At 38.8% G+C, this 25,089-nt stretch overlaps 1 protein-coding gene across 1 annotated transcript in view; it reads right to left on the bottom strand.

Moving 5' to 3' along the window:
• Window positions 1-23,651, bottom strand: part of LOC107548646 (low-density lipoprotein receptor-related protein 2-like) — a 37,539-nt gene extending 13,888 nt beyond the window's left edge. The window contains exons 1-34 of the mRNA XM_016229417.1: window positions 23,586-23,651; window positions 21,273-21,410; window positions 20,942-21,172; window positions 19,680-19,793; window positions 19,470-19,589; window positions 18,358-18,483; window positions 17,914-18,117; window positions 17,657-17,825; window positions 17,415-17,583; window positions 17,096-17,324; window positions 16,880-16,999; window positions 16,576-16,794; window positions 15,802-16,122; window positions 15,494-15,712; window positions 15,245-15,397; window positions 14,573-14,836; window positions 14,284-14,499; window positions 13,544-13,750; window positions 13,198-13,461; window positions 12,886-13,101; window positions 9,726-9,881; window positions 8,422-8,688; window positions 7,706-7,921; window positions 6,229-6,381; window positions 5,867-6,133; window positions 5,062-5,277; window positions 4,829-4,981; window positions 4,468-4,734; window positions 4,177-4,392; window positions 3,267-3,434; window positions 2,982-3,185; window positions 2,621-2,788; window positions 2,315-2,530; window positions 1,006-1,235 (exon numbers count right to left, since the gene is read on the bottom strand). Coding sequence (XP_016084903.1) covers window positions 1,006-1,235; window positions 2,315-2,530; window positions 2,621-2,788; window positions 2,982-3,185; window positions 3,267-3,434; window positions 4,177-4,392; window positions 4,468-4,734; window positions 4,829-4,981; window positions 5,062-5,277; window positions 5,867-6,133; window positions 6,229-6,381; window positions 7,706-7,921; window positions 8,422-8,688; window positions 9,726-9,881; window positions 12,886-13,101; window positions 13,198-13,461; window positions 13,544-13,750; window positions 14,284-14,499; window positions 14,573-14,836; window positions 15,245-15,397; window positions 15,494-15,712; window positions 15,802-16,122; window positions 16,576-16,794; window positions 16,880-16,999; window positions 17,096-17,324; window positions 17,415-17,583; window positions 17,657-17,825; window positions 17,914-18,117; window positions 18,358-18,483; window positions 19,470-19,589; window positions 19,680-19,793; window positions 20,942-21,172; window positions 21,273-21,410; window positions 23,586-23,637 — 6,648 coding nt within the window. The 5' untranslated portion in view covers window positions 23,638-23,651. The remainder of the gene's footprint in view (window positions 1-1,005; window positions 1,236-2,314; window positions 2,531-2,620; window positions 2,789-2,981; window positions 3,186-3,266; window positions 3,435-4,176; window positions 4,393-4,467; window positions 4,735-4,828; window positions 4,982-5,061; window positions 5,278-5,866; window positions 6,134-6,228; window positions 6,382-7,705; window positions 7,922-8,421; window positions 8,689-9,725; window positions 9,882-12,885; window positions 13,102-13,197; window positions 13,462-13,543; window positions 13,751-14,283; window positions 14,500-14,572; window positions 14,837-15,244; window positions 15,398-15,493; window positions 15,713-15,801; window positions 16,123-16,575; window positions 16,795-16,879; window positions 17,000-17,095; window positions 17,325-17,414; window positions 17,584-17,656; window positions 17,826-17,913; window positions 18,118-18,357; window positions 18,484-19,469; window positions 19,590-19,679; window positions 19,794-20,941; window positions 21,173-21,272; window positions 21,411-23,585) is intronic.
• Between the last annotated feature and the right edge of the window lie 1,438 nt (window positions 23,652-25,089).

The following is a 25,089-nucleotide window of genomic DNA, read 5'->3' as shown; positions in this document are numbered from 1 at the left end:
AATGTTTCTAATAAACACATTTATAACAGAACCTCAAGTAAACTACATGTTATTTTGTTTAGTCATATACATGTGGGAGCTTTTTCAATTTATTACTCAGAACGACTTATTAGCCTACAACACCTTTAAAGACTTATTCAGGGAAGTACAGCAGGATGCAGGAAATGGCTGAGTATTATTTTAGGTATAAAATATCATTATTGTAATGCTTGTAATGTCCATTTATAGTCTTTACACAGCAGCTTGGCTTCTTAAATGTTAAAAAAAACAGCTAATTTCAAGACGCTGATGTCACGTGGGTCAGCCGCAGTGTAAGACGCTCAAAGCTCAAGACGTTCGGTTTGTCGGTCGTTCGAACGTTTGATTTTAGCATCGAATACACTTCATATATTTCTGTTCACGCTCCACTTCATCTGCCAGTGAATTCAACGATCTTATCAGATCTCGAGCTGCCATGTTTCAAACGATCCAAACGTAACACGCTTCCGCCAATCCCTGCCTTGAAGCAATGATTGACGGAGGGTGGGCGTGGTCAGCTTGGAATGCATTTTCAAATTGAATTTTGCTACACATATCCCACGCGTCATGATGAAAATGCAATCCTAAGTGTTCTAACTGTTAGTCTAAATGCATTTAGGACAAATAGCATTTAAATGATCATTTTGCTACCATTTCTGCTTGAACATGTTACACATCAAATCAATTTGTGTTATACATTTCCATTTTCATTTCGCAACTTATAAAGCGTTCAAATGTGCATGCAATTTACATATTAAGACTACTGTTGGAAATGGAAAATGAAAATTATAAAATTAAATTTTCATTTTACTTTTGCACCAAACTTTGCACGTATGGGTAATGGAAAATGTAAACTTAAATACAGAAATACAATGCCATTTTGAATATTGCGTTGCCATTTTGCATATTGCATTTTAAATTGAATTTCGCTACCTATATGCTTCCATACTTCTGGGACAAGAACACTGGATCAGTGCGGTTCCTCACCCTCTCATCAGACCCATCACTGCAGTCCTGGTCTCCATCACAGAGCCATTCTTTCAGCAGACACTCGTGCGTGTGGGGGCAGCGCTGCTCCACAGGACAGTGTGGAGGCTGAGGACAGCCCTTCTCATCCGAGTGATCACGACAGTCAGTGTACCCATCACAGTGGAGGGCCAGCGCCACACACTGACCGTTACTGCACTGGAAGCGGTCACCGGAACAGGGCTCTACAACTGCAGGACCAACAAAACCCACGTGTAAGGAAAACCGTCCAAACACTTAAAGTAAATCACAAATTATGATAACGTCTTAAAAAAAGTGAAAATTTCATCCAATGTCCACTTTAAGCTTTTTTTTTTTTGCATTTAGTTAAGTTGCTGGCATGTCTGCCAGCTCAGAAAAGCTGAGAAGCAAACACACAGCCAGTTTATGGGCTGTCTGAGTCTGAAACTATTGTCATCCAGCAAGCCGTTTCAATCTGCAGCCGGTTTCTACATAGATAGCTAGCTAGCTATTTGAATAAGACCACCTCTGAGCCATATATGTGTGATTCACATGTCTTGTGTCGACACACCCCACAGAAGAGAGAGGTGGGGTGAACAGTAGCTCATTAAGAGAGACATGCACCGAAACGAGTCGCTGTGAACAGAGCTGCTTTTGACAAGGTAAAAAGGGTGTTTTACACAACCATTGAGTAACTTTAACCACAGCATGTTACAGACATTTCATGAATCATACCCACTTGTGTAAAATGGGCATCCAACTTCCCCTTTAAGTATTGATTTGAACAAGATGATTTCCATTTAAAAAGGTACACTATTCAGCTAACAACACCAGCCGCAAAAACAAGCCCTTTTGTCAAGAGTAGAGGCCATATTTATTTTGACAACAATATACATATGTATTTTGGATGACAAAAATTAGGTGGGAAAGGAAGCCAACTCAATATTGTTCATCGGACTGTTGTATCTGGGTGTTGGTCAGTTGGAAACGTGTATGTTTACACAACAGATGTTTAGACCAGATTATTTTATAGAGATTTATAGACTCTGCACAAACAACAACTGCACTCTGCTCGTTTCATGAATGATGCCAGACAGCACTTCTATCCCTTACATTTTCATCAAATATGAGGTTTTATCCTTTAACTAAAGCCAGTCTTTCTGATTTAATGGTAGGGTCTTGTTTAAGGGCAAAGTCTTGATGGATCAAGATGAACTAATACTCATCAGTTCTTGAATAAGTCTTTGAGACTGAACCCAGATCCTTACCCATAACTTACTACCATGAACACTTCATGCCGTTGACCTACCACAGTTGGCTTCATCAGTGCCATCCGCACAGTCTCTCTCTCCGTCACAGAGGAAGGTTTCAGGAACGCAGCGGGTTTTATTGTCACACGGGTGCCTGCACTCCTCCGAGAGCTTCATGCAGTTGATTTCATCTGATCGGTCCTGACACTGAGGTGTGCCGTCACACACAAGCTTCATGTCTATACACATCCTGCCATGAGCGCATTGGAACTGGCCTACAGGGTTGAAATAATACACTACATTAATTTGGCCAGTTTAATTCTTCGTCAAATAAGGATACATTTGATTTCTACTGTAAAGTGTACCTTTTTTACATTCACGCTCACAGTTCCTCTCATCAGATCCGTCTTTGCAGTCTTTCTCCCCGTCGCACACATGGCTGTACAGGACACACTCTTTCCTATCCCTACAAGCTTTGGATCCCAGGGGACATTTCAGAGGTAACGAAGCACTTGCATCCATAAGACCAGAGTCTGAAATATGAAAATCAATGGGAAAGACTTGACTGACAAAGTTGAAGTTAAACAAATAGTTCACCAAAAATTAAAATCATCCAACTCTCAATCATACATGACTTTTTATCACGCAAAACAGAAAACACTAAAGATGTTTTAAAAGGTAAATAAAAATGTATTTATGCATGCATGGTGTAAATTGTGGACTTACAGCAGTTTTTCTCATCTGAACCGTCTCTACAGTCTGGTTTTCCGTCACAGATCTGCTGGCTATTTAGGCACACCCTCTTCTGATCGCAAAGCAAAGCACAGGTGGGGCACTGTTTCTCATCCGACCTGTCAGCGCAGTGTGGCTGACCGTCACACACCAGGGCTCTCTCAACACACTTCCGTCTGTCCTTGCACAGAAACTGGCCTGATCGCAGTACAAATGTGTCAAACATTGCATTGACTTTGAACTAGAACATTTAAGAATAGCACAAATTCTATCCGTTACCTGGATCTGGACATGAATATATGCAAAACTGCTCATCGGCTCCACTGGGACAGTCCGTCTTTCCATCACACAGCTGGGATTGTGTTATGCATTTTGAAGTTTCATGACAAAATACAGAAGGGCTAATGCAGACTGGCTGGTCTGTGATGGATGGGCCAGTAATGGGAGCTACAAAACAAATCATTGAGTACATTTAATGTCTTAACCTGTATTTAAAAAAAATAAAAAATACTAAACACATTGAAATATTTCAAGGGATTATCCTTGAAACTATCCTTGAACATTTCCATTATCATAAAATCAGACAAGATCATTCTATAAAGATTCAAAATTAAATAAATAAAGATAAAATGTGTAATGCGTTGATAATGAAATAAAAAGTAAACAAATGGTGATAAATACATATTTTTCATAACATTTAAAAATAGATATTTCAAGGGATTCTTTTTATAATAAAATCAGGTAAGATCATTCGATAAAAAGATCTTAAATATTTTCACGTATTTTCATATCAAAAATAAAAAAAGAGGTGATTAATCAATGAATGGTGATAAAATATTAAAATAAATAAATGGTGAAAAATAAATACACGATCAACTATGAAACAAATTGTGATAAATACATTTAAATATTTACGTATTTGGTAAGATCATTCGATAAAAAGATCTTAAATATTTTCACGTATTTTCATATCAAAAATAAAAAAAAGAGGTGATTAATCAATGAATGGTGATAAAATATTAAAATAAATAAATGGTGAAAAATAAATACACGATCAACTATGAAACAAATTGTGATAAATACATTTAAATATTTACGTATTTAAAAAAAAATCTATTTAGGTTTGGAATTTAAACAAACACCTAATTAAAATGCATTTTCATTTCTATAATCAACGAGTTACACTTACCACAGTTGGCTTCATCAGTGGCGTCCACACAGTCTCTCTCTCCATCACAGAGGAAGCTCTCTGGGATGCAGCGAGTTTTATTATCACACTGATGTTTGCATGCGTGTGAGCGACTGAAACAGTCCAGTTCATCAGAGCGGTCCTGACACTGAGGTGTGCCGTCACACACCTGCTTTCTGTCGATACACATCCTCCCATGAGTGCACTGGAACTGATCTAAGAGAAAATATTATTAGTTACACACATCTTGCGTTACATAAGACCGTTAGGGATCAGATACATGAGTTTTACCTGCTTTACACTGATATTCACAGTCCTGTTCATCCGATCCATCTTTACAGTCCATCTCTGCATCACAGACATGACTGTACAGCACACACTCACGCCCGTCCTTACAGGGTTTAGAGCCCAAACGACACTTCAGTGGTGCCGAGGAGGAGCTTTTAGTCGCTGCAGTGGGACATCCCATCTCATCTGACCCGTCAATGCAGTGAGAGCGGCCGTCACACACCAGATCCCTCTCCACACACTTCTTCCTGTCCTTACACAGGAAGTCACCTATAAGAAAAAAAAAAGAAAAGAATTGTGACTGTATGCACACTTTAAAAATGTAGCTATGTTTTGTACAATTAAGCAAGTAACCTTAGAGTACCTAAATTTGGACATCTGTCAAAGCAAAATGTTTCATCATATCCATCAGGACAGTCTCTCTTGCCATCACAGAGACTGGTGTGAGGGATGCACAGCGACCCGTCACGACACAACACAGCAGGACTCTCACACTTCTCCGCCTTTGTGGGGTACCCTGAAGACAAAACCATTAAAAATGACCTGTAATCAAATTCATAGTCAAATCACATATCCAGCAGTAGCTCAGATTCCCACCGCAGTCGTATTCATCAGTGCCGTCCACACAGTCTCTCTCTCCATCACACAGGAAGTTTTCTGGGATGCAGCGGGTTTTGTTGTCACAGCGATGGCTGCAGCTCTTGCTGCGTATGAAGCAGTCCCTCTCGTCAGAAAAATCTTGACATTGTGGTTTGCCATCGCACACTAGTTTTGAGTCTATGCATTTTCTCCCATGAGCACACTGAAACGCCCCTGAGGAACAATAACAAAACCACCAAGTCAGAGCTTTTAAATCAATAATAAACAGGGCACAGTTTTTTACCAAGTCTCTCCTAATAAATATCAAATGGATGGTATAACTTCTGTGCCACTACGGTCATGAAACAATTGTAAATAAAGACTATTCTAAAATGTTTGTTCAACAGACTTTAGGAGAAATTATTGCAAACACTATATAAATGAAATGAAACATTTTTATGAATGGTACATTTATTAGGTTACAAATAGATAAACACTTCATGACTGTATATATAAAATAAATACATATGAATCTAAATAAGTATAAATAAAATAATATAAACAAACATTTATATACATAATATACAAGATTTTTGAATAAATAAAAATAAAATTGATCAAATTAGACTATTATACAGTAAATATAAAAAAATACAAATAGATAAAGATAAGTAAACTACATAACTATATATAAAATAAAACAAATTATATAAACTTAAATGGACAAATAAAGAGAAATTTATTGATACTTATTTTTCCATTTTTATTTATAAAGTGTGTGTGTGTGTGTGTGTGTGTGTAAAATCATCTCTGGCTGGACTACCTGCTTTACAATTGAAATCGCAGTCAGCTTCATCCGATCCATCTTTACAGTCCATCTCTCCATCACACACATGACTGTACAGCACACACTCACGCCCGTCCTTACAAAGTTTAGAGCCCACACGACACTTTAATAGCGCTGTGGTTGAGGTTTTAGGTGCTGTAGTGGGACATCCCACCTCATCCGAACGGTCAAGGCAGTGAGAGCGGCCGTCACACATCAGATTCCTCTCAATACACTTCGTCCTGTCTTTACACATGAAATCACCTGGCAGAAAATGTGATTGTACAGCTGTAAGCCAGCAATAACTTTATCCCAAGCATTGCATGTTACCACTAAAAATCAAACAATGCATTCATTACTGCGATATGGGCAGTTGCGAAGACACGGTCTCTCATCAGAGCCATCAGGACAGTCTTTTCTCCCGTCGCACAAATATCGCTGCAGGATGCACAGCGACGTCCCTTGACAAGCCACATAAGGGCTTTTACAAGGTGATGGTGGAGTGGGCATGGCTACAAAAAAAAAGCAACAAAAATAGTGTCACAATTTCAGTCAAAACGATGAAAATATATTATGGGCAAACCCTATCTAGTGAAGTAATAGGTGCAGTGTTAGATCAATTTGAGTCGCACTGACCCAGGAATAGGGTTGGGTATCATTTGGGCTTTTTTCTATACCGGTGCCAAATCAATACTTTTAAAATGGTTCCGGTGCCTAAACGGATACCATTTAAAAAATAAATTAATAAAAATTCCCCCCCCAAAAATGATGGATTGGCCATTAGCACTATAAACACATGATGTCCGTTTCATTCATACTGGATGCCAGAAGGCGCCCTCGCACAGAAAAACCACATATCCAGTCACAGAAGAAGCGGAACTCATGACCCTCCAGGAAATCCCTTATATGGATAAAGACATGGCTATTATAGCAGTTTTGAATGATAAAACAAAGACAATAAACACTTGACTGCGACAATATAGTTTATCTGTGTTATTCAAGCCATCTCTGGTATTTTCATAATAATTAAGTATATTTATAATCCATTGCTAATCGATGTATTATTTTTAAAGTAGCCTATGGAACATATTTTCTGCCTCATTCTGTGACAAGCCACCACTTCAAAAGGACGCATTTAACTGGTGTTGTGGAGTAAAAAGGTTATAATGTTCTCTTTTGTTGGACAACAAGTTTAGAAATGTGGATACAAGGGAAGTTTAGCTTTAGGCATTTTAATTTAATCATGTTTAGCTTTGTTAACGGAAGGCTACCTGCTGCCATCAGAGCAAGTGTAATTACTGCATTCACGCGCTCCTCGGATGCTCTCATTTCCAGTGAAAATAACATGGACACTCGCGTTACTACAAAGATTTGTTGGATTTGTATTATTAGAGCTTTCAGACTTGAGTTAACGTGCATTTTCTCAGTCGGGAAATAATTTTTCACGTTCGGTGCCGGTGATGTCCATTTCGGAGAACCAGAGGACAAATATTTCAATCGATCACTTAGGCATGGCACTGAAATGAGGCACTGAAATCTGCGTTCTGATTCGGTTCTAGTGCATACCGTTACATAGGTACCGGTGCCATATTGGTCCTGGGTTTCGGTACCCAACCCTACCCAGAAACACATTTATTATGCAATGAAGTAAAAAAAGGATTTAAATGATTAATAATTGGAAAGCAGAGGCTTTCCTTTTTACTTCAGAGCATGTCAAAAAGTTTTTTTTCTCGTTAACTTTTGGTGTCACCAGTGGCACGAAATCTACTCATCACTTTTTAGATCCCATATGTAGAAGCAAATGTGTCATTTCTGATGCCTCTGCAGCAGACTCACCACAGTCTGCCTCATCTGAGCCATCCCAGCAGTCCCTCATACCGTTACAGATGAACACCTCTGGGATACAGCGGCTGTTCCCATCGCAGCGGATGCTGCAGCTCTTGGTGGATTTCCAGCAGGCTGCTTCATCCGAGTGATCCGGACACTGAGGTGTCCCATCACACACCCGCCGGAAGTCAATACACTTCTTCCCCTGAATACACTGAAACATCCCTGTAAAGAATCCACATACCAGGAGCACATAAAGTGCAAGTAAAGACATTTTTATTTATATATAGATATATATATATATACAACGTTTGACCTCTGTCATTGCCAACAAAGGGTATATAACAAAGTATTGAGATTAAATTTTGTTATTGACCAAATACTTATTTTCCACTATAATTTGCAAATAAATTCTTTAAAAATCCTACAATGTGACTTTCTGGAATTTTTTTTCTTATTTTGTCTCTCATAGTTGAGGTATACCTATGATGAAAATTACAGGCCTCTCTCATCTTTTTAAGTGGGAGAACTTGCACAATTGGTGGCTGACTAAATACTTTTTTGCCCCACTTTATGTGTGTGTGTGTGTGTATGTGTATGTATGTATATATATATATCTATCTCAGTGCAAAAATGTGGATAGTGTAATCGAGCCTTAAATCAATATTGTTAAAGACCAAAAAATGGGTTATGGTTGAGATTGTGAAATTGTGGTAACATCTCACCTGGATTGCATTGAAGTTCACAACGTTCTTCATCAGATCCGTCCTTACAGTCCATCTCGCCATCACACAAATGACTGTACAGCACACACTCACGCCCATCCTTACAGGGTTTAGAGCCTACACGACACTTAAAGGGTGCTGTGGTTAAGGTTTCAGTTGCTATGATAGGACATCCCACCTCATCAGAACCATCAAGACAGTGAGAGTGGCCGTCACAAACCAGAGCTCCATTAATACACTTCCTCCTGTCCTTACAGAGGAAGTCGCCTGTGTGAATAACATACAAAACAGCATAGCAGGCAAGAGTCACGACAGATTACATCTTAGGGATAATGACCTGCTGGAGGAGGAGGAGGAGAACAATGACTAAGGATATAAGAACAACAAGGAGAAAGAGGAGAGAGAGAGGATGAGGAGGAGTAGAGAGAGAGAGGAGGAAAAAGACAATGTGAAGGAGGATAAGAAAAAGGAGCAAGAGGAGATCAAAGAGGAAAAGAACAAATTAAGAAGAGAGGAACAAGGAGGAGAAAGAGGAGGAGAACGAAGAAGGTAAAGGAGCAGGAGCAGGAGAAAGAAGAATACGAAGTGGGAGTAGAAGAACAAGGAAAAGGAGGAGGTGGTGAAGGAGCTGAACAAGGAGGAGTAGAGAGAGAAGTACAAGGTGGAGGAGGATAAGAACAAGGAGCAGGAGAACAAGGAGAAGAACAAGAATGAAGAAGAGAGGAACAAGGAGGAGGAGGAGAACAAAGAGAATGATGAGGTGGAGAGGAAAAGAACAAGGAGGAGGACAACATCAATAAGGAAGAGAACAAGGAGAAAGAAAAGAACAAGGAGTAGCAGGCGAGAGAGGAGGATAAGAAGGTGTAGGAGGATAAGAAGGACAAGGAGCATGAAAAAGGGAGGAGTCAGAACCAATAGGGGAGAAGGGAGAACAGCAAACAGGAGGAGGAAAAGGAGAAGGGGAACAAGGAGGAGGGAACTAGAAGAAAGAGGAACAAGGAGGAAGAGAAGAAAAACAGAGGAGCATGAGAAAGGGAAGAATGAGAACAAGTAGGAGGAAGAGGAGGAGAACAAAGAAGGTAAAGGGAGGAAAAAGAGAAAGACAATAATGAAAAAGGAGATGTTGAAAAACTTTGAAAAGTTTAAGGATGGGGTGGTGATGAAGATGATGATGATGAAGACTTGTTTGGTAGGTTTAGAAGGGGTTTGAGCACTTGTCAGCTAATCAGGCTGGGAGACAAACTAAACCAGTTTAAACCAAACAAAAGCAGTTTCAGCAGCTGGGAGAAGTTCAGTTATTTTACCTGGAGCAGCACATGAATCTATACAAGAAGCTTCATCAGATCCATCGGGACAGTCTCTTCTGCCATCACACAGCTGAGCCCGAGACACACACATTGACGTTCCCGGACACAGTACAGAGGGACTCTTACAGCTTGTCTGAGCTGATCTGGATACAGCTGTCAGAAATGGAGCAGGTGGAGGTCTTATTAGGTTATTTACAGTTTTGAGTAACATTTAAATCTTCCACCAGACACTGCATTTGGAAAGTGGAGTATAAGACTGATATGAAGTAAAAGTTGGAATGTGACAAGCAACTACTGACTGACTAAGCTATTTTGAAAGTTTGGTCCACTCATACCATAGGCTATTCTGGTCTAGATAAACCAACTTGGGGATTGTTTTTGTTTTTTTGGCAATACCGGTGCCAAATTTATACTTTTAAAAACTGTACTTGTGCCTGAAGTGATGCTTAAAAAAAATAAAATAAAAAATCATTAAAGAATGGCTTTTTTAACTGAAAAAAATCTTTAAACCGAACAATATATTAAAAGTTTTAAGTATATGGAAATATATAAATATAAATACAAACAAATTTACATACATTCACAATAAAACCTAAGCCACCTGACTCAGCTACAATAATTTAACACTAAATATCAGGTACAGTATGAATAACAGCAAAGTAGTCTGTATTCTTGGTAGGGACGCAACACTACAGTTAGCCCTGTTCAATACCACAGTTTTTGGTTCGGTTCGGGCTCAGTGCGTGTTTTTTTTTTTTTTTTTTTGGGCGATTTGTGATTTTTAAAAAAAAAAGAAAAAAAAAAACCTTCTGTACACTGGAGAAAAACATGGATTATAATATTTTCTTTAAATATATTTTAAGAATTATTGTTTTCCTATTTTTACCCAAAATAGTATGGATTGGACATTATTTAGCACTATAAACACATGCAATGTCTGTTTCATTATAAGCCGAAGGGTGCACTCATGCAGAAACTGAATATGGACAAAGGTATTCAGTCATCGTTGTGACTGAATAAAAAGAAGATAGAAACGTTTTGAATGATGAAACATGAAGACATTAAACACTCAACTGCAACAACATATAGTTTATCCATGTTCATTAAGCCATCTCAGGTATTTCCATAATTAAGTATCCATTGCTAATCGACATAACCTTTTTTTACATTCTGTGATAAGAAGCCTCATCAGAACACAAAAGGAAGAATTTGCCTGGTGTTGTGGAGTAAAAACGTTATAATGTTCTCTTTTGTTGGACAATGGGTTTAGAAACACTTCTGAAGTCATTACAAGCGAAGTTTAGCTTTAGGCATTTTAATTTAAGCACGTTTAAATGTCGCTAGCAAACGGTACATGCTGCCATCAGAGCAAGTGTAACTGCTGCGTTCACGCGCTCCTCGGATGATCTCATTTCCAGAATTGTGGACACGAATGTTACTACAAATGTGTGTTGGATGGGTATTATCAGAGCTTTCCAACTTGCGTACACGTCAGAATAATCAGAAAAATAATTTCCTTATGGAGATAATTTGAGAGATATATATATATATATATACACACACATACACACACTGTATATATGCGCTCAGGCATTGAAATGATGCACCAAAATCTGCGTTCTGATTCGGTTTGGTACATCATAAGGGTTTCGGTACCCAACCCTACTTAAGACAGGAAAAGTTCAAGTGACTGACATAAAGCAACCAGGTAGTTTGGGCAGTAGTCTAAAATCAAATGATACCAAGACTAGCAAACCAAGAATGGAATAAAATGTTCTCAAGGAATTACTATTGAACTTCGGGACACAAAAGCTGGTCATGTCTTGCAAAACTTCTCCAGTACGATAGCAGAGCATTATTAACTCTTCTATATAAGTGCTCAAAGCTTGCTTCATGGCAGAATGGTAAAAACCTGTGCTCCTCAACTCGCTGTTAGCCTTAGCTTTAAATTCAGAATGAAATAATGCTGCATACTTAACTTGTACAATTTTTTAGTCCACATCAACTGCCTCCATTTGAGTGCAATGCTCACATCTCAACCAATGACCAAGACCCTACTGCTAATTTTTTTCTTTTTGATAGTGTAACCCAAAGCATGGGTTTATCAGCATAGCTTTATTCCACACCACAATAAATTACAACTACCCTTCAAATCCTTGGAGGAGGAATAAGAGGTAGTGATCTGGTATAGTACAGTGACTCATGTGATCCAAATGTGGCTAAATCAGGGGATCCAAGTGAAGACTTGAGGAGGCTGTTGAGGAGGTGGTGGTGTGAGTAGGCACAGGAATCCAGGAGGAGGTGAAAGTAATAGCGGAGGAGGCATTAGCCTACAAAAAGGTGGAAAATAAAGCAACAGGGAGATTGGATAAGATGGGAGAATGTGGTTGAGATGAAAATGACTTGGGCTGAGCAGTGGGAAGCCAGGCCACACCTCATAAAATGTCCAATCTAGGAAGTATGATGTGCTTCCAGTCCCATCAGATCTGCACATATGGCAAAGTAAAGTGACCAATATGGAATCATTCAGTTCTGGCTGGGGCACATCCTTAGCTGATCGGTACAGAAGGAGACATGACCAGATCCTGAAACATTTGCTGAAGCAGTCAGTACAAGAGTTGGGTGGGCAAAAGATCCTGACTCTCCAAGAAGACCACCACCTAGAAGCAGCCAACACCTGAAAAAGGAACATCTGAAGGTTTATTGACTTCTGCAAGGAATTGGCAGTTGCTGGTGGATCTCAAACAGCAACTGATCTTCCCTTAAGATGTTGCAGCCACTACCCTGCAATCGGGCATTTTCCTCATGTCCGAATCAACTAAACAGGTGGGACTGTCAACAGGCTGGATGGAAAACTAAACATCTCTCTGGGAGGTGGGACATTATCACTAGTCAGAGCCTTCAGCAATATGGGTATTGCTTCAGGAACATCACTGAAGATATGTCCAGGAGCATCAGTAGATGTATGCACACAATGTTTCAATTGGATGTCTGTCACAATACAAAAGAACCGTAGCTACCTTTAAATTGGCAATTTTGACATGCTCTTGCAATTTTTGAGTATAGCTTGCATTGTTTTTCAACAATTTACACCCAGTTATTATACACAATCTTGGATGAACTAAGGTTTCCAAGTTCAGGAGAACTGTTGACTCACCACAGTTGGCTTCATCAGCGCCACTTCGACAGTCCCGAATCCCATTGCAGATGAATGCTTCAGGAATACAGTGATTGTCCCAGTCACAGCGCATGCTACAGCTCCTTGAGGGTTTCCAGCATCCCGCTTCATCAGACTTATCCAGACACTGAGGAGTCCCATCACACACCTGATTCATTTCAATACACCTCCCTCCAGAAGTGCACTGGAACTGCCCTGCGGTGGAGGAAAAAGGACATAGTGAGGTCAGTACTTGGATATAATGGCTAAAATGTTGATATGAAGGTTTGAGAGTACTGGGATTTCACTAACCAGATTGGCACTGACGACCACAGCCCTGTTCATCCGACCCATCTTTACAGTGCATCTCTCCATCACACACATGACTGTGCAGGACACACTCACGTCCATCCTTACAGGGTTTAGAGCCCACATGACACTTTAATAGCGCTGTGGTTGAGGTTCTAGCCGCCATGTAACAAGCCACCTCATCAGAGCCGTCAATGCAGTGAGAGCGGCCGTCACACACCAGAGTCCCATCAATACACTTCCTTCTGTCCTTACACATGAAGTCACCTGGCACAGCATTACAGATGTTCATGCTTAGCATTTTCTTTAGAAAAACTTTATTTACACTGAAGATCAAGTGAAAATTTACCAGGTTTTGAACAAGTGTCTACACACGAAACTTCATCAGAACCATCCGGACAGTCTATCTTCCCATCGCACAGCTGAATCTGGGAAATGCACAATGATGTTCCTGGACACATCACGGATGGACTTCTACAGACTGGAGGCGGAGGCTGCAAACCTGACTTGCCATTGTTCAGTGTCACCATTTTTATATCCCCTCTTTTAATCTCAGCTGTGAACATAAGGAGATCAGGCATGTTTTAATAAAGGTTAAACACAAACAACAAATAAGACCGTGTTACTTATTCCACATGCAAAGATTATGCAATTGGTTGGCCAATCACAACAGAGATCATAAAGGTCCTAAAGGTGTAGTAGCAAAAAAGGAGTTACAATTATTTTGACAAGAAACACAGAAGAAACATTATTAGTGGAGCTCAAAGGAATAAATTAACAGTCATTTTCTGATGATAGAACACTTTCACCCATCCTAGCTTTATAAGGAACCCTAAAGTAAAGCATTTGCAGATTAATTGTCCACATGAGTGAACAGATTGAAGAAAAATGGACTCAACCAGTGGTGAGAGTTTGGGTTGGTGTTGTTTGTCTAACCAATGAAAAGTGGAATTTTTGGGAAACCTATTTGTAAACACAGCTTTGGGAAACTCGTTTGCGATTCCGTTTGGCTAGTGATTAGTTCACCGACCGGGAGAAAAAATAAAAATGGACTTAACATGATAAAACCTGCATCTTTTCAAAACTCACAGCAGTTGGCTTCATCAGTGGCGTCCACACAGTCTCTCTCTCCATCACAGAGGAAGCTCTCTGGGATGCAGCGAGTTTTATTATCACACTGATGTTTGCATGCATGTGAGCGACTGAAACAGTCCAGTTCATCAGAGCGGTCCTGACACTGAGGTGTGCCATCACACACCTGCTTTCTGTCGATACACATCCTCCCATGAGCGCACTGGAACTGATCTAAGAGAAAATATTATTAGTTACACACGTCTTGTTACATAAGACCGTTAGGGATCAGATACATGAGTTTTACCTGCTTTACACTGATATTCACAGTCCTGTTCATCCGATCCATCTTTACAGTCCATCTCTCCATCACACACATGACTGTACAACACACACTCACGCCCTTCCTTACAGAGTTTAGAGCCCAAACGACACTTCAGTGGAAGTGAGATGGTTTCAGGAGCCATGATGGGACATCCCATCTCATCTGACCCGTCAGCACAGTGAGAGCGGCCGTCACACACCAGATCCCTCTCCACACACTTACTTCCATCTTTACACAGGAAGTCATCTAAGGAAACAGTGTTGTCTTTCAACCAAGATTTTTTAGAGTCTAATGACCTATGCACATCAAGTCAGACAAAACTAAAAAGCAAAAGAAACGGAAAAAGAAAAAAAGAAAAATCTAATTAAAACAAAAGCAAAACAGGTCTATACTTGCACGTTAAGGTAAAAATATTGTAAGCTGAATTTTTAAAACATTAAAATACTCCCGGTGGAACATAAATATGATTAAGCAAATTAGTATCATTACTTTGTTTGTCTGTCATTTTTCAGTGTTTTTTTAACACTGTATAACAGGTCTCAAGCATTTATAAAACTTCAAAGGAAAGTCATACAGGATTCAAACAACATGAGGGTCAGTAAAGGACTTTTAGTATAGGATTTTTGGGTGAAATATGCCTGGCATAAAGCATACCTGGCTTTGCACACATGTGCAAACATGAGGCCTCATCAGATCCATCCGGACAGTCTCTCTTCCCATCACAGCGCTGAGATCGGCTGATACACATGGCTGATCCTCGACAAGAGACTTGGGGACTTTTGCAGGTCACCTCAGTAGGACGCACATCTTTGGTTGTTGTATCCAAAGTGCATACAAAACAAAAAATAAATAAATAACCGTGGCATAAAGACACAAAATCAAACCCAGAAGAACATTACAAACCTTGTTGGACTTCCCTGAGGGCAACAGATAAGCTAACAACTCCATTCTCTACCGCCACCCCTGAGACGCGAGCTCCATCTTTGCGATTCCACACTGTCAGGATGTTATTGAACAAGGTCACCATGTAGGGTTCATAAGCAGCCATGATGGAGCCAGGAACGACCCAGTCTTTACCAGCCGAGTACCTTCTCATCTTCAGTAGACTCATAACCTGCAAGTCTGAAGCAAATGACATCACATTCAGCTGAAGTAAATGCAAACCTGTAGCGTGCACACTAACGGTTCAGTGACAAAGAAAAGACACTCACAAGACTCCATGTTCCAAAGGAAGCCATTCCCTTTACGGTCAAACACAATGGTTTTGACTCTATCCTCCTCTAAGCTGAAGATAGCCTCTGCATTTCCACCAATCAGGCCCAGTTTCATTCTCATGATCTGACCTCCCTCTAGCCAGTACAGCTTTCCTCTCAGCCAGTCCACAAAGAGGTCTAGGATTGCAGTTCTGGCTTGATATAGCAGTCTGGAGATACTCTGGTCAAGGGGGCCAATGGTAGAAACGCCAATGGAAAGTTCATCACAGGCCAGCCAATACAGATTCCCAGTCCTCTGGTCAACTCTGACGATACAGGCTTGAGTAAGGGACACAAGGCAAGTCGGAATTAGTTACTTTGAGCTGGAATAAGTCTCTGTCTACTATAATGGCCAAGTACATTAAGTATAAAAAAATAAAAAAAAACTATCCACAATGCACCGAATCAACATGTAAACTCAAATCAAACACCAAGCCAGAAACTCATTTCACCAAATATTGGCCGATCCCTTGCATTCAAGAGTATGTTTTACGAGAAAATATTTCAGCCTTTCTACTTCAAAATGTCATGTTTAATTCAATGTGTTACTAGCTGATTCAAAGTAATTAATTGTGAAATTTACTAGCAATTTCATTTTTTTCTATTTTTTTTTTAGTGTGGACAGTGACATTTTAACTTCACAAAATCAAGCATGAATAGCAAGAGGCATCAGTGCTCATGTACTTGTGTAGAGTATGTTTCAAGGCTCTAGTGGAAACAATAACAACATACCAGGTTTTAAAGTCAGGATGTACTCGGACAAGTCCTGAGACTGTATGTTAGTCTTTACGTGGCCCGTCCCATTAGACCAAACCACACATCCTCTCCGCCAGTACATGTCAAAGGACTGAATGTCTTCATTTGAAGTAAAGAGTTCAGTTTTCACAGGAGTCTCTCCTGCAAACTCCAAACTGTATATGGCCGTGGCTGTTGCATAGGCGACCTTAAAATCTGACAATGAGAAGAGATTAAAATATCATCAAGAGGCAGCTCGTCTTTAACTAAAATGCTAAATATTAGATGTTAAACAACACACTTTCACAAGATCCCCAAGACATGGGCAGCGCTCCCTCAGGACACAGACAATTGAATCCAGCAGCACTTTTCTTGGAGGGCAAACACAGCTGGCAGCCCGAGTTCTTACATGGAGCAAAACCTACATCCAAAAACACAATAAAGCTAGGAGCCAATGATGTGGTGTAACCACCATTAAGAATTCAGAAATAAGGCGCGTTCACAAAAATTCATTCACCTTGGGGTTGCTGAAGCACATGGTAGATGTTCAAGAGAGGAAGCGAGGCTTTTAATATGAAACCATTTTGTGAGTCAGCGGGCACATTTTGAGAAGCCTGCCAGAGTTTTTTCTCATCGGCCCAGTAAAACCAGCTGTTAAACACAGCCAGGGTCTGAGCAGGATGTCCTTGAAAGAAATCCCAGAAGGTGTGCCGTCCAGTGCCGTCTGTCCTGATGCTCTCAATTGACTGGAATTTCAATTTAAAGAACTCAACATGAACACACAATCAATAAATCTGACAACAAAATGTGTTTTTTCCCCCCCAAACGTATCGCACCGCTTTGTAAACACTGATCCAATACAGCCGGCGCGCTGCCACATCCAATGTAAGACTTCTCGGGAGCTGTGCAGTAAGGAAAACAAGTGTTGTCCGATTCAAACCGTCCATTTCCGCCCTCTCAATGGTTAGCTCTTCAGTCGTTCCTTTATTAATCCAAAATATAAAACTACAAAAGGAAAAAAGCCAGATATAACTGTGCTTCTCAAACCTGTACTAATACGGTAAAAAGCAGTTTGTACCTCTCAGTTGGGCTGAGGACCATATCACTCGGGTCCATTTCTTTGGACATGACCGTGCCTACAGCACTGCCGTCAGCTGCACCGGTGTAAATGGCTTTCTGGGTAACACTCGTCCAGTACAGTTGTCCAGTAAGCCAGTCAATGGCTAGACTACGCAAACCAGACTGCCCTAATAAGTGAAGAATAAACACACATATGGTTTCAGTGGAGGCCAACATATTTTAGGCGGTTTTGAACGGATTTAGTGCTCAACTAGCCTGAATAAAGAATTGTGCTCCTCCGTTTAAATGCCTGGTAGATATTCCCATCTTTATCAGCCCAGTAGATGAAGTTTCTTTGGATATCATAGGTCATGGCTATTGGGTCACTCTCACTTGTAAAGAGCGGCTCATAGATTCTGGTCTTCACATTCACTAACCCAATCAGACCCTTCCTGGTGGTCAAAATCTTCGTCACGGCTCCTTGCAAAAACAGTTTGATGTTAGTGCTTCCAGTGTATACTTGTTATTAGGGTTGCAAAAAGGTGGACAATTTCCAGTAAATTTCGGAAACATTCCATAAATGTTGGAAACTTTCCAGGATTTTTTGGAACATTCCAGGGATTTTTGGAAAGTCTCCGGAAATGTTCCACCCCTTTGCAACCATACTTGTCATTAATTGTAAAATCTAAAAAAAAAAAACAACAACATTTCATAAGTTACCTTGAGCTTCACAAGAGCCATTGCCAAGAGCTTTGAAACCATTCTGGCACAGACAGCGAAAAGACCCGGGTGTATTTGTGCACAAGTGCAAACAAGGTCCAAAAGACTGGGCACACTCATTGACATCTGAAATAATATCATCAACTCAAACTGAAAACAACATTGCACTGTATGTGTGTACAGCCAGTTACTTATGTTAAAATGGATTACTACTGGAATCAAGTGGAAGATGAACGTTTGTCGATACTAAGGGTATGTTTGGAATTAGTAGTGTATAGACCAGGGATCCTCAAATCTTGCCCTGGAGGGCTAATGCGCTGCAGAGTTCAGCTCCAACCCTGCTCAAACTCACCTACCTGTGATTTCCTAATGATCCTGAAGACATTGATTAGCATGCTCCGGTGTGTTTGATTAAGGTAAGAGCTAAACTCTGCAGGAAAGTGGATCTCGTGGGCCAGATTTGAGGATCCCTGGCATAGACTATACTGTATCACTTAAATTATTATTATTATTATGCAACAGTATGCCAAATGCAATGATGACCATTCAAAACAATATAGTACAGTATAGGGGTTTTTAATATTTTTATGTCAAAGACCCCCAAACATTATGATCCTCTTACAAGGGACACAATTTCTGAAATATAAAGGCAACTATATATTTCCATGTACAGTATAAAGAGATTTATAAAGTGAGAGAAAAAAAATGTGTGATATGATCATTTTTCAAAGTAAAACTGGCTTTTATATATTGTCAGATGTTGTTGTGCATAGGCCAAAGTGAATTATTTAAATACTTTCTGGAAAACACATACAGTAATTTGCATCATGTTGACAGTGCAGCTTTTGTCTAACTTAGAAAAAAAAAAGTTTGGTTAGGTTTCATTTTTTTGTTGATCAAGTTATGTGTAAACGGTCTTGACCTTTGGCCCATTCAAGTAAGAGGTGTTCAGGACATTTAGTTGTGGGACACAATATTCCAGGCAGAATTATCCAGTACTGTTACACATCCAGAGAACAGTATACATGCTGCATATTGCAGAAATGATATGACTAGTGTGGTAGTTTGCTATTCCAAATATAGCCTGCTCAGAGGCAAAAGTGCACACATACCTTCACAATCAAGTCCATTTGCAGAAACAGTCATTCCAGTAGGACAAGTGCACAAAGCTCCCCAAAGCTGGTCAATGCAAGTATGGCTACAGCCGCCATTCCCATTATGACAACTTTTACCTAGGTGACATGGAAAGGTGAAACATAACATTTTCCAAAGGGGGGGAAAAAACTTAAATTAAAAAATTAATACTGAGGGTCTTTATGTACCACATGTAAGAGGCTCATCTCTCTTATCTAAGCATTGAGCAACTCCATCACACCTCTGTCTTGGGGTTAGACACGTGCCGTCAGCACAGCGGATGTTCATCTTCCCACAGGAACCTAATAAAACACAATCAGGCAAATATTTAACATGACTCTTAGAGACCATGAATAAAAAGGTCAATATGATATTCTAAACATCAGAAATACTGTGTAAATGTACAGGGTGTCGAATCGCTGAATGTGTTGTGTAAATCGGCTTCTGCAATGGATGCTTAAAGTATATTTGAGAATATGTGAGGGTGACCGGTCACATGTTTTTTTTTAAACTTCGTTTAGGTCATATATACAATTTACATGTTTTTTTAGTGTCAACTAGGAGACTTCCAAGAGTTCACAGAGCTTGCTATACATGGAACCAGGACAATAAAAGCATTTACATGCACAATCATAGAGCAATGTGTAACAATACAAAACTTTAAAGGGATAGTTCACCCAATAATTAATATTACCCCATGATTTACTCACCTTCAAGCCATCTTAGGTGTACATGACTTTCTTCTTTCAGACGAATCCAATCGGAGTTGTATTAAAAAATATCCTGGCTCTTCCAAGCTTTATAATGGCTGGTGGTTGAGATTTTGAAGCCCAATGAAGTGCATCCATCCATCATAAAGTGCTCCATGCGACATCGCATGCCATTGTCATGCGCATCTCGTCAGTAAAGCCGGTTCTGTGATTAGTAGTAAATAGCCATCACCTGCTTTCAGATGGAGCAGCATTTACTACACAGAGCCGTAGTTCACTGACAATATCCCGTTCATAATCGCAGATGAATCGCATTCAATTATGAACACGATATCGCCTAGCTTATCAGTGAACTACGGCTCTGTGTATTAAATGCTGCTCCATCTGAAAGCAGGTGATGGAGATTTACTACTAATCACAGAACCGGCTTTACTGACGAGATGCGCATGACAATGGCATGCGATTAATTGCACAGCCCTACTTGAGGGTAATATTCATTTTTGGGTGAACTATCCCTTTAATACATTTAAATACATTCATCTGAATCCTTCCCATTTCGCATTTATGAATAGGTTGGCCCCGTATCACTCGTGTTAGGGCATGGATAATTAGAGGTCGTCTCTTCTTGCATTTATTTGAACCAAATGGTCCCACTAAAAGTCAGTTAAAGCCTAAGGTTGATAATGCACTGACATTCATACATTGTTTAATGAGGGATTAGCACTTCTAGAGCATCTCACCACAGGTTTCTTCATCAGAGTTATCCCCGCAGTCGTTGACGTCATTGCAGAGAAGATTTTGTGGGATGCAGATGTTGTTCTTGCACTTCCAGTCACCTGACAGACACCCTAAATGCCAGCTGCAGTCCCACTCATCTGAAGCATCGGGACACTGGGGCCGGCCGTCACAAACACCCGACCCAATCACACACCCGGAGCCATCCGCACACTCCACATCTCCAGGCTGACATACTAATGGCAAAAAATACACTTGTTTATTTGTGTCCTCCTTCCATAGAATCAGCCAGATGCAATCTAATTAATTCAACAAGCGAGCATAAAGGCTACATACTGCACTCCATCTCATCAGACCCATCCTGGCAGTCACTGACACCGTCACAGCGCCATCTGTGCGACACACACACTCCATCATCACACTGCCACTGATTTCTGCCACAGCCTCCGTCAACACCTGAAACATCATTCACAGCTGCCACTCACATTAAATGCTCTTGACACACATGGATTACGATGACTCAATACTTTATACAATCTGGATGTTTTTTGTAGGTCAAATGAAAACGTGAAAAAAAAAAAAAAAAAAAAAAAAAAAATCACACGAACGTCTAAGTAAAAATGATATAAATACATGTTTCAAAGATTTTAATTATTTGTGGCCGATTATATAGTTTTCTTCCCGCAATTGTGAAAGACATACATGCTCTATATTTAATGATTCATTGCTGAATTTTGAATTGAGTGAAAACAGTCATGACAGAAGAGACATTTCCAAGGCACTGAAAGACAAGGTCTTCATGAATGTATGAAAACTGAACACATGCTGACCCTTGTACAACGAAATTTAAAACAATTCAGCAAATAAATAAATAAATAAATAAATAAATAAATACACATATATATACACATGTATATATACACATATATATACACATACATATATATATATACATATACACACACACACACTGTATATACATATATACAAACACACAAATACATAATGTAACATACATGTAACAATTTTAAAATACAATAAAAAACGTAATATTGTGAAATATTATGACAGTTTAAAATAAATTTTTTCTATGTGAATATATTATAAAATGTAATTTATTGCTGTGATCAAAGCTGTATTTTCAGTATCATTACTCCAGTCTTCAGTGTCACATGATCTTCAGAAATCATTCTAATATGCTGATTTGCTGCTCAAGAAACATTTATTATTATCATCAAGAAAAAAAAAAAAAAAAAAAAAAAAAAAAAAATCACACGAACGTCTAAGTAAAAATGATATAAATACATGTTTCAAAGATTTTAATTATTTGTGGCCGATTATATAGTTTTCTTCCCGCAATTGTGAAAGACATACATGCTCTATATTTAATGATTCATTGCTGAATTTTGAATTGAGTGAAAACAGTCATGACAGAAGAGACATTTCCAAGGCACTGAAAGACAAGGTCTTCATGAATGTATGAAAACTGAACACATGCTGACCCTTGTACAACGAAATTTAAAACAATTCAGCAAATAAATAAATAAATAAATAAATAAATAAATACACATATATATACATGTATATATACACATATATATATACACATACATATATATATATATATATACATATATACATATATACAAACACACAAATACATAATGTAACATACATGTAACAATTTTAAAATACAATAAAAAACGTAATATTGTGAAATATTATGACAGTTTAAAATAAATTTTTTCTATGTGAATATATTATAAAATGTAATTTATTGCTGTGATCAAAGCTGTATTTTCAGTATCATTACTCCAGTCTTCAGTGTCACATGATCTTCAGAAATCATTCTAATATGCTGATTTGCTGCTCAAGAAACATTTATTATTATCATCAATGTTGAAAACTGTGGTGCTGAATAATATTTTTGTGGAAACCTTGATTATTTTTTATCAGTTTTTATTTGATGAATAGAAAGTTCAAAAGAACAGCATTTTTTGAAAATAGAAATTGTTTTGTAACAATATAAAAGTCTATAGCAGGGGTCACCAAACTCGGTCCTGGAGGGCCTGCAGAGTTTCTCCAATCCTAATTAAACCTGAACCAGCTAATCAAGGTCTAACTATACTAGAAACTTCAAAGCAGGTGTGTTGAGCCAAGCTGGAGCTAAACTGTCAGTACGACCCAACCCCTGGGTCAAAACGACCCAACCCCTGGGTCAATACGACCCAACCCCTGGGTCAAAACGACCCAATAGCTGGGGTTGTCCCTTTTTGACCCAGCGCTGGGTTATATTAAAAAAAAAACAGCATTTTTTAGAGTGTGTAAATGCTTTTATGATGTTTACTTGATATTAATCCTATACTACACCAAAAATATGATATTAGAATTTTAGCTTAAAGAGCAGAATTGATAAAATAGTCTTCTTTAAGAGGGCGTTTCAAACCAACATACGAAACCAATCACACACACTTGTGAAACTGGACTTTCCGCTCAAAACTGAGATGTAGCTTTGTGACAACTAGCCCCGGTTTCTCCTATATTTATTATCATTACGGTTATTATTTTTTCAAGAACCGGAGGGATCTTTGAGGAGCATAAATATCACCGTCCTACCGCTCCTATAAAAGCGAGAGGCAAGAGAATTACCTGTCAGTAACGCAAAGACCGCTGCCCAGCAGATACAACGCCGCAGGTCCATCACACACCTGCACCTGTTCGAGCCACGCGCGTGCGGACGGACCAATCACAATCCTTTATAAGCTCACGCTGCGCGAGACCTGCGCGGCCGTGACGCCGCGCCATCCTTCGCTAATATAGCGAGATTTTCGATTTCTTTTTTGTAGTTTATATTTGTTCAGTACCTTTATATTATATGTTGGAGATCAATAATAATAATAATAAAAGTATATAACAAACACGTTCGGAATAATTAAAGTTTTGACGTTTTTTGAAATAACTCACAAACGCTGCATTTATTTGATCCAAACATACAGTAAAGACAGGAGGCCTAATATTGAGAAAAAGAATTACAATTTCAAATGACTGCTTTCATTTAAAGTATAATTTATTCCTGTGATGCTCAAGCTGAATTTACAGCTTCAGAAATCATTCTAACATGCTGGTTTGATGCTCCGTTATTATTGGGGCTCAATTATTAATAAAGGTCTATTGTTGAAACGTTTTTGCTGCTTAATATTTTTGTGGAATCTGCGATACATTTTTATTGTAAACATTCTTTGATGAATAGAAAGTTCAAAAGAACAGCATTTATTCGTGTTTTGTAATATTATGTTTTACTGTCAATGTTAAATAATTTAATGCTCCATTGCTGAATAAAATAATTCATTTGCTTTTTATAAAAAATTTTTTATGTATGCATAAACAAAATATTTATTATTGTGCACATTATTGTGACACACCACCATTGAAGATTTCAATATTCACACACAATTTGTCAAAATTATGTTTTCTTTGGATGCAAACTAGATTACGCAAAAGACATTGACATAAAGATGAACGACTGCAATAGCTTTACAAATAGTTTAGTTTAAAAACGTGCATATATATATATAAAAAAAACACCATTCTTAATATAAAATGGCTGGCATTGTCATACAATTTCCACACAATATTTTTTATTTAATTAAATAAATAATATGTAATTCATAGTAAATAAGTATTTTTTAACACTGAGCAACATCACCAGAGTTTTCCCTCTGTCTCAAATGCTTTTTTCCTGATGCATCTATAAAAACATAATATTAACATCATGTAAAACACATGTGTATGTCTATTTCATAAACAGTAAAACAGAGAAGAATTAAATATATGAGTAGTGTACTCTACACGTCCACTGGCCACAGCAGTGCTCGACTAAATGGCGACATCTAGTGATTGGAGCTGGTACTGCTTCGTGTTATTCCTGGAGTAATGCGACCATCAGATTCATCACATATCACATTAATTCACCAGCTCGAGAAATACATTTAGCACAAACCATGAACCTATTTCTCGACGTAACAGCGAACATAACCTTACTGTTGAGGGCATAACAACACATTTCTGTGTGCACGCTTAATATTCCTTATAGGTGTTTTATTACTGCACAAGAGCACAGGTGGCTGACAGCACAAGCTTATGGGATGTTATT

The sequence above is a fragment of the Sinocyclocheilus grahami genome, unplaced genomic scaffold (genome assembly GCF_001515645.1).
Source record: "Sinocyclocheilus grahami isolate Dianchi unplaced genomic scaffold, SAMN03320097.WGS_v1.1 scaffold352.1, whole genome shotgun sequence".
Taxonomy (NCBI): Eukaryota; Metazoa; Chordata; class Actinopteri; order Cypriniformes; family Cyprinidae; genus Sinocyclocheilus; species Sinocyclocheilus grahami.
Note: the sequence above shows the minus strand (reverse complement) of the source record. Positions and strands in the feature narration are given on the sequence as shown.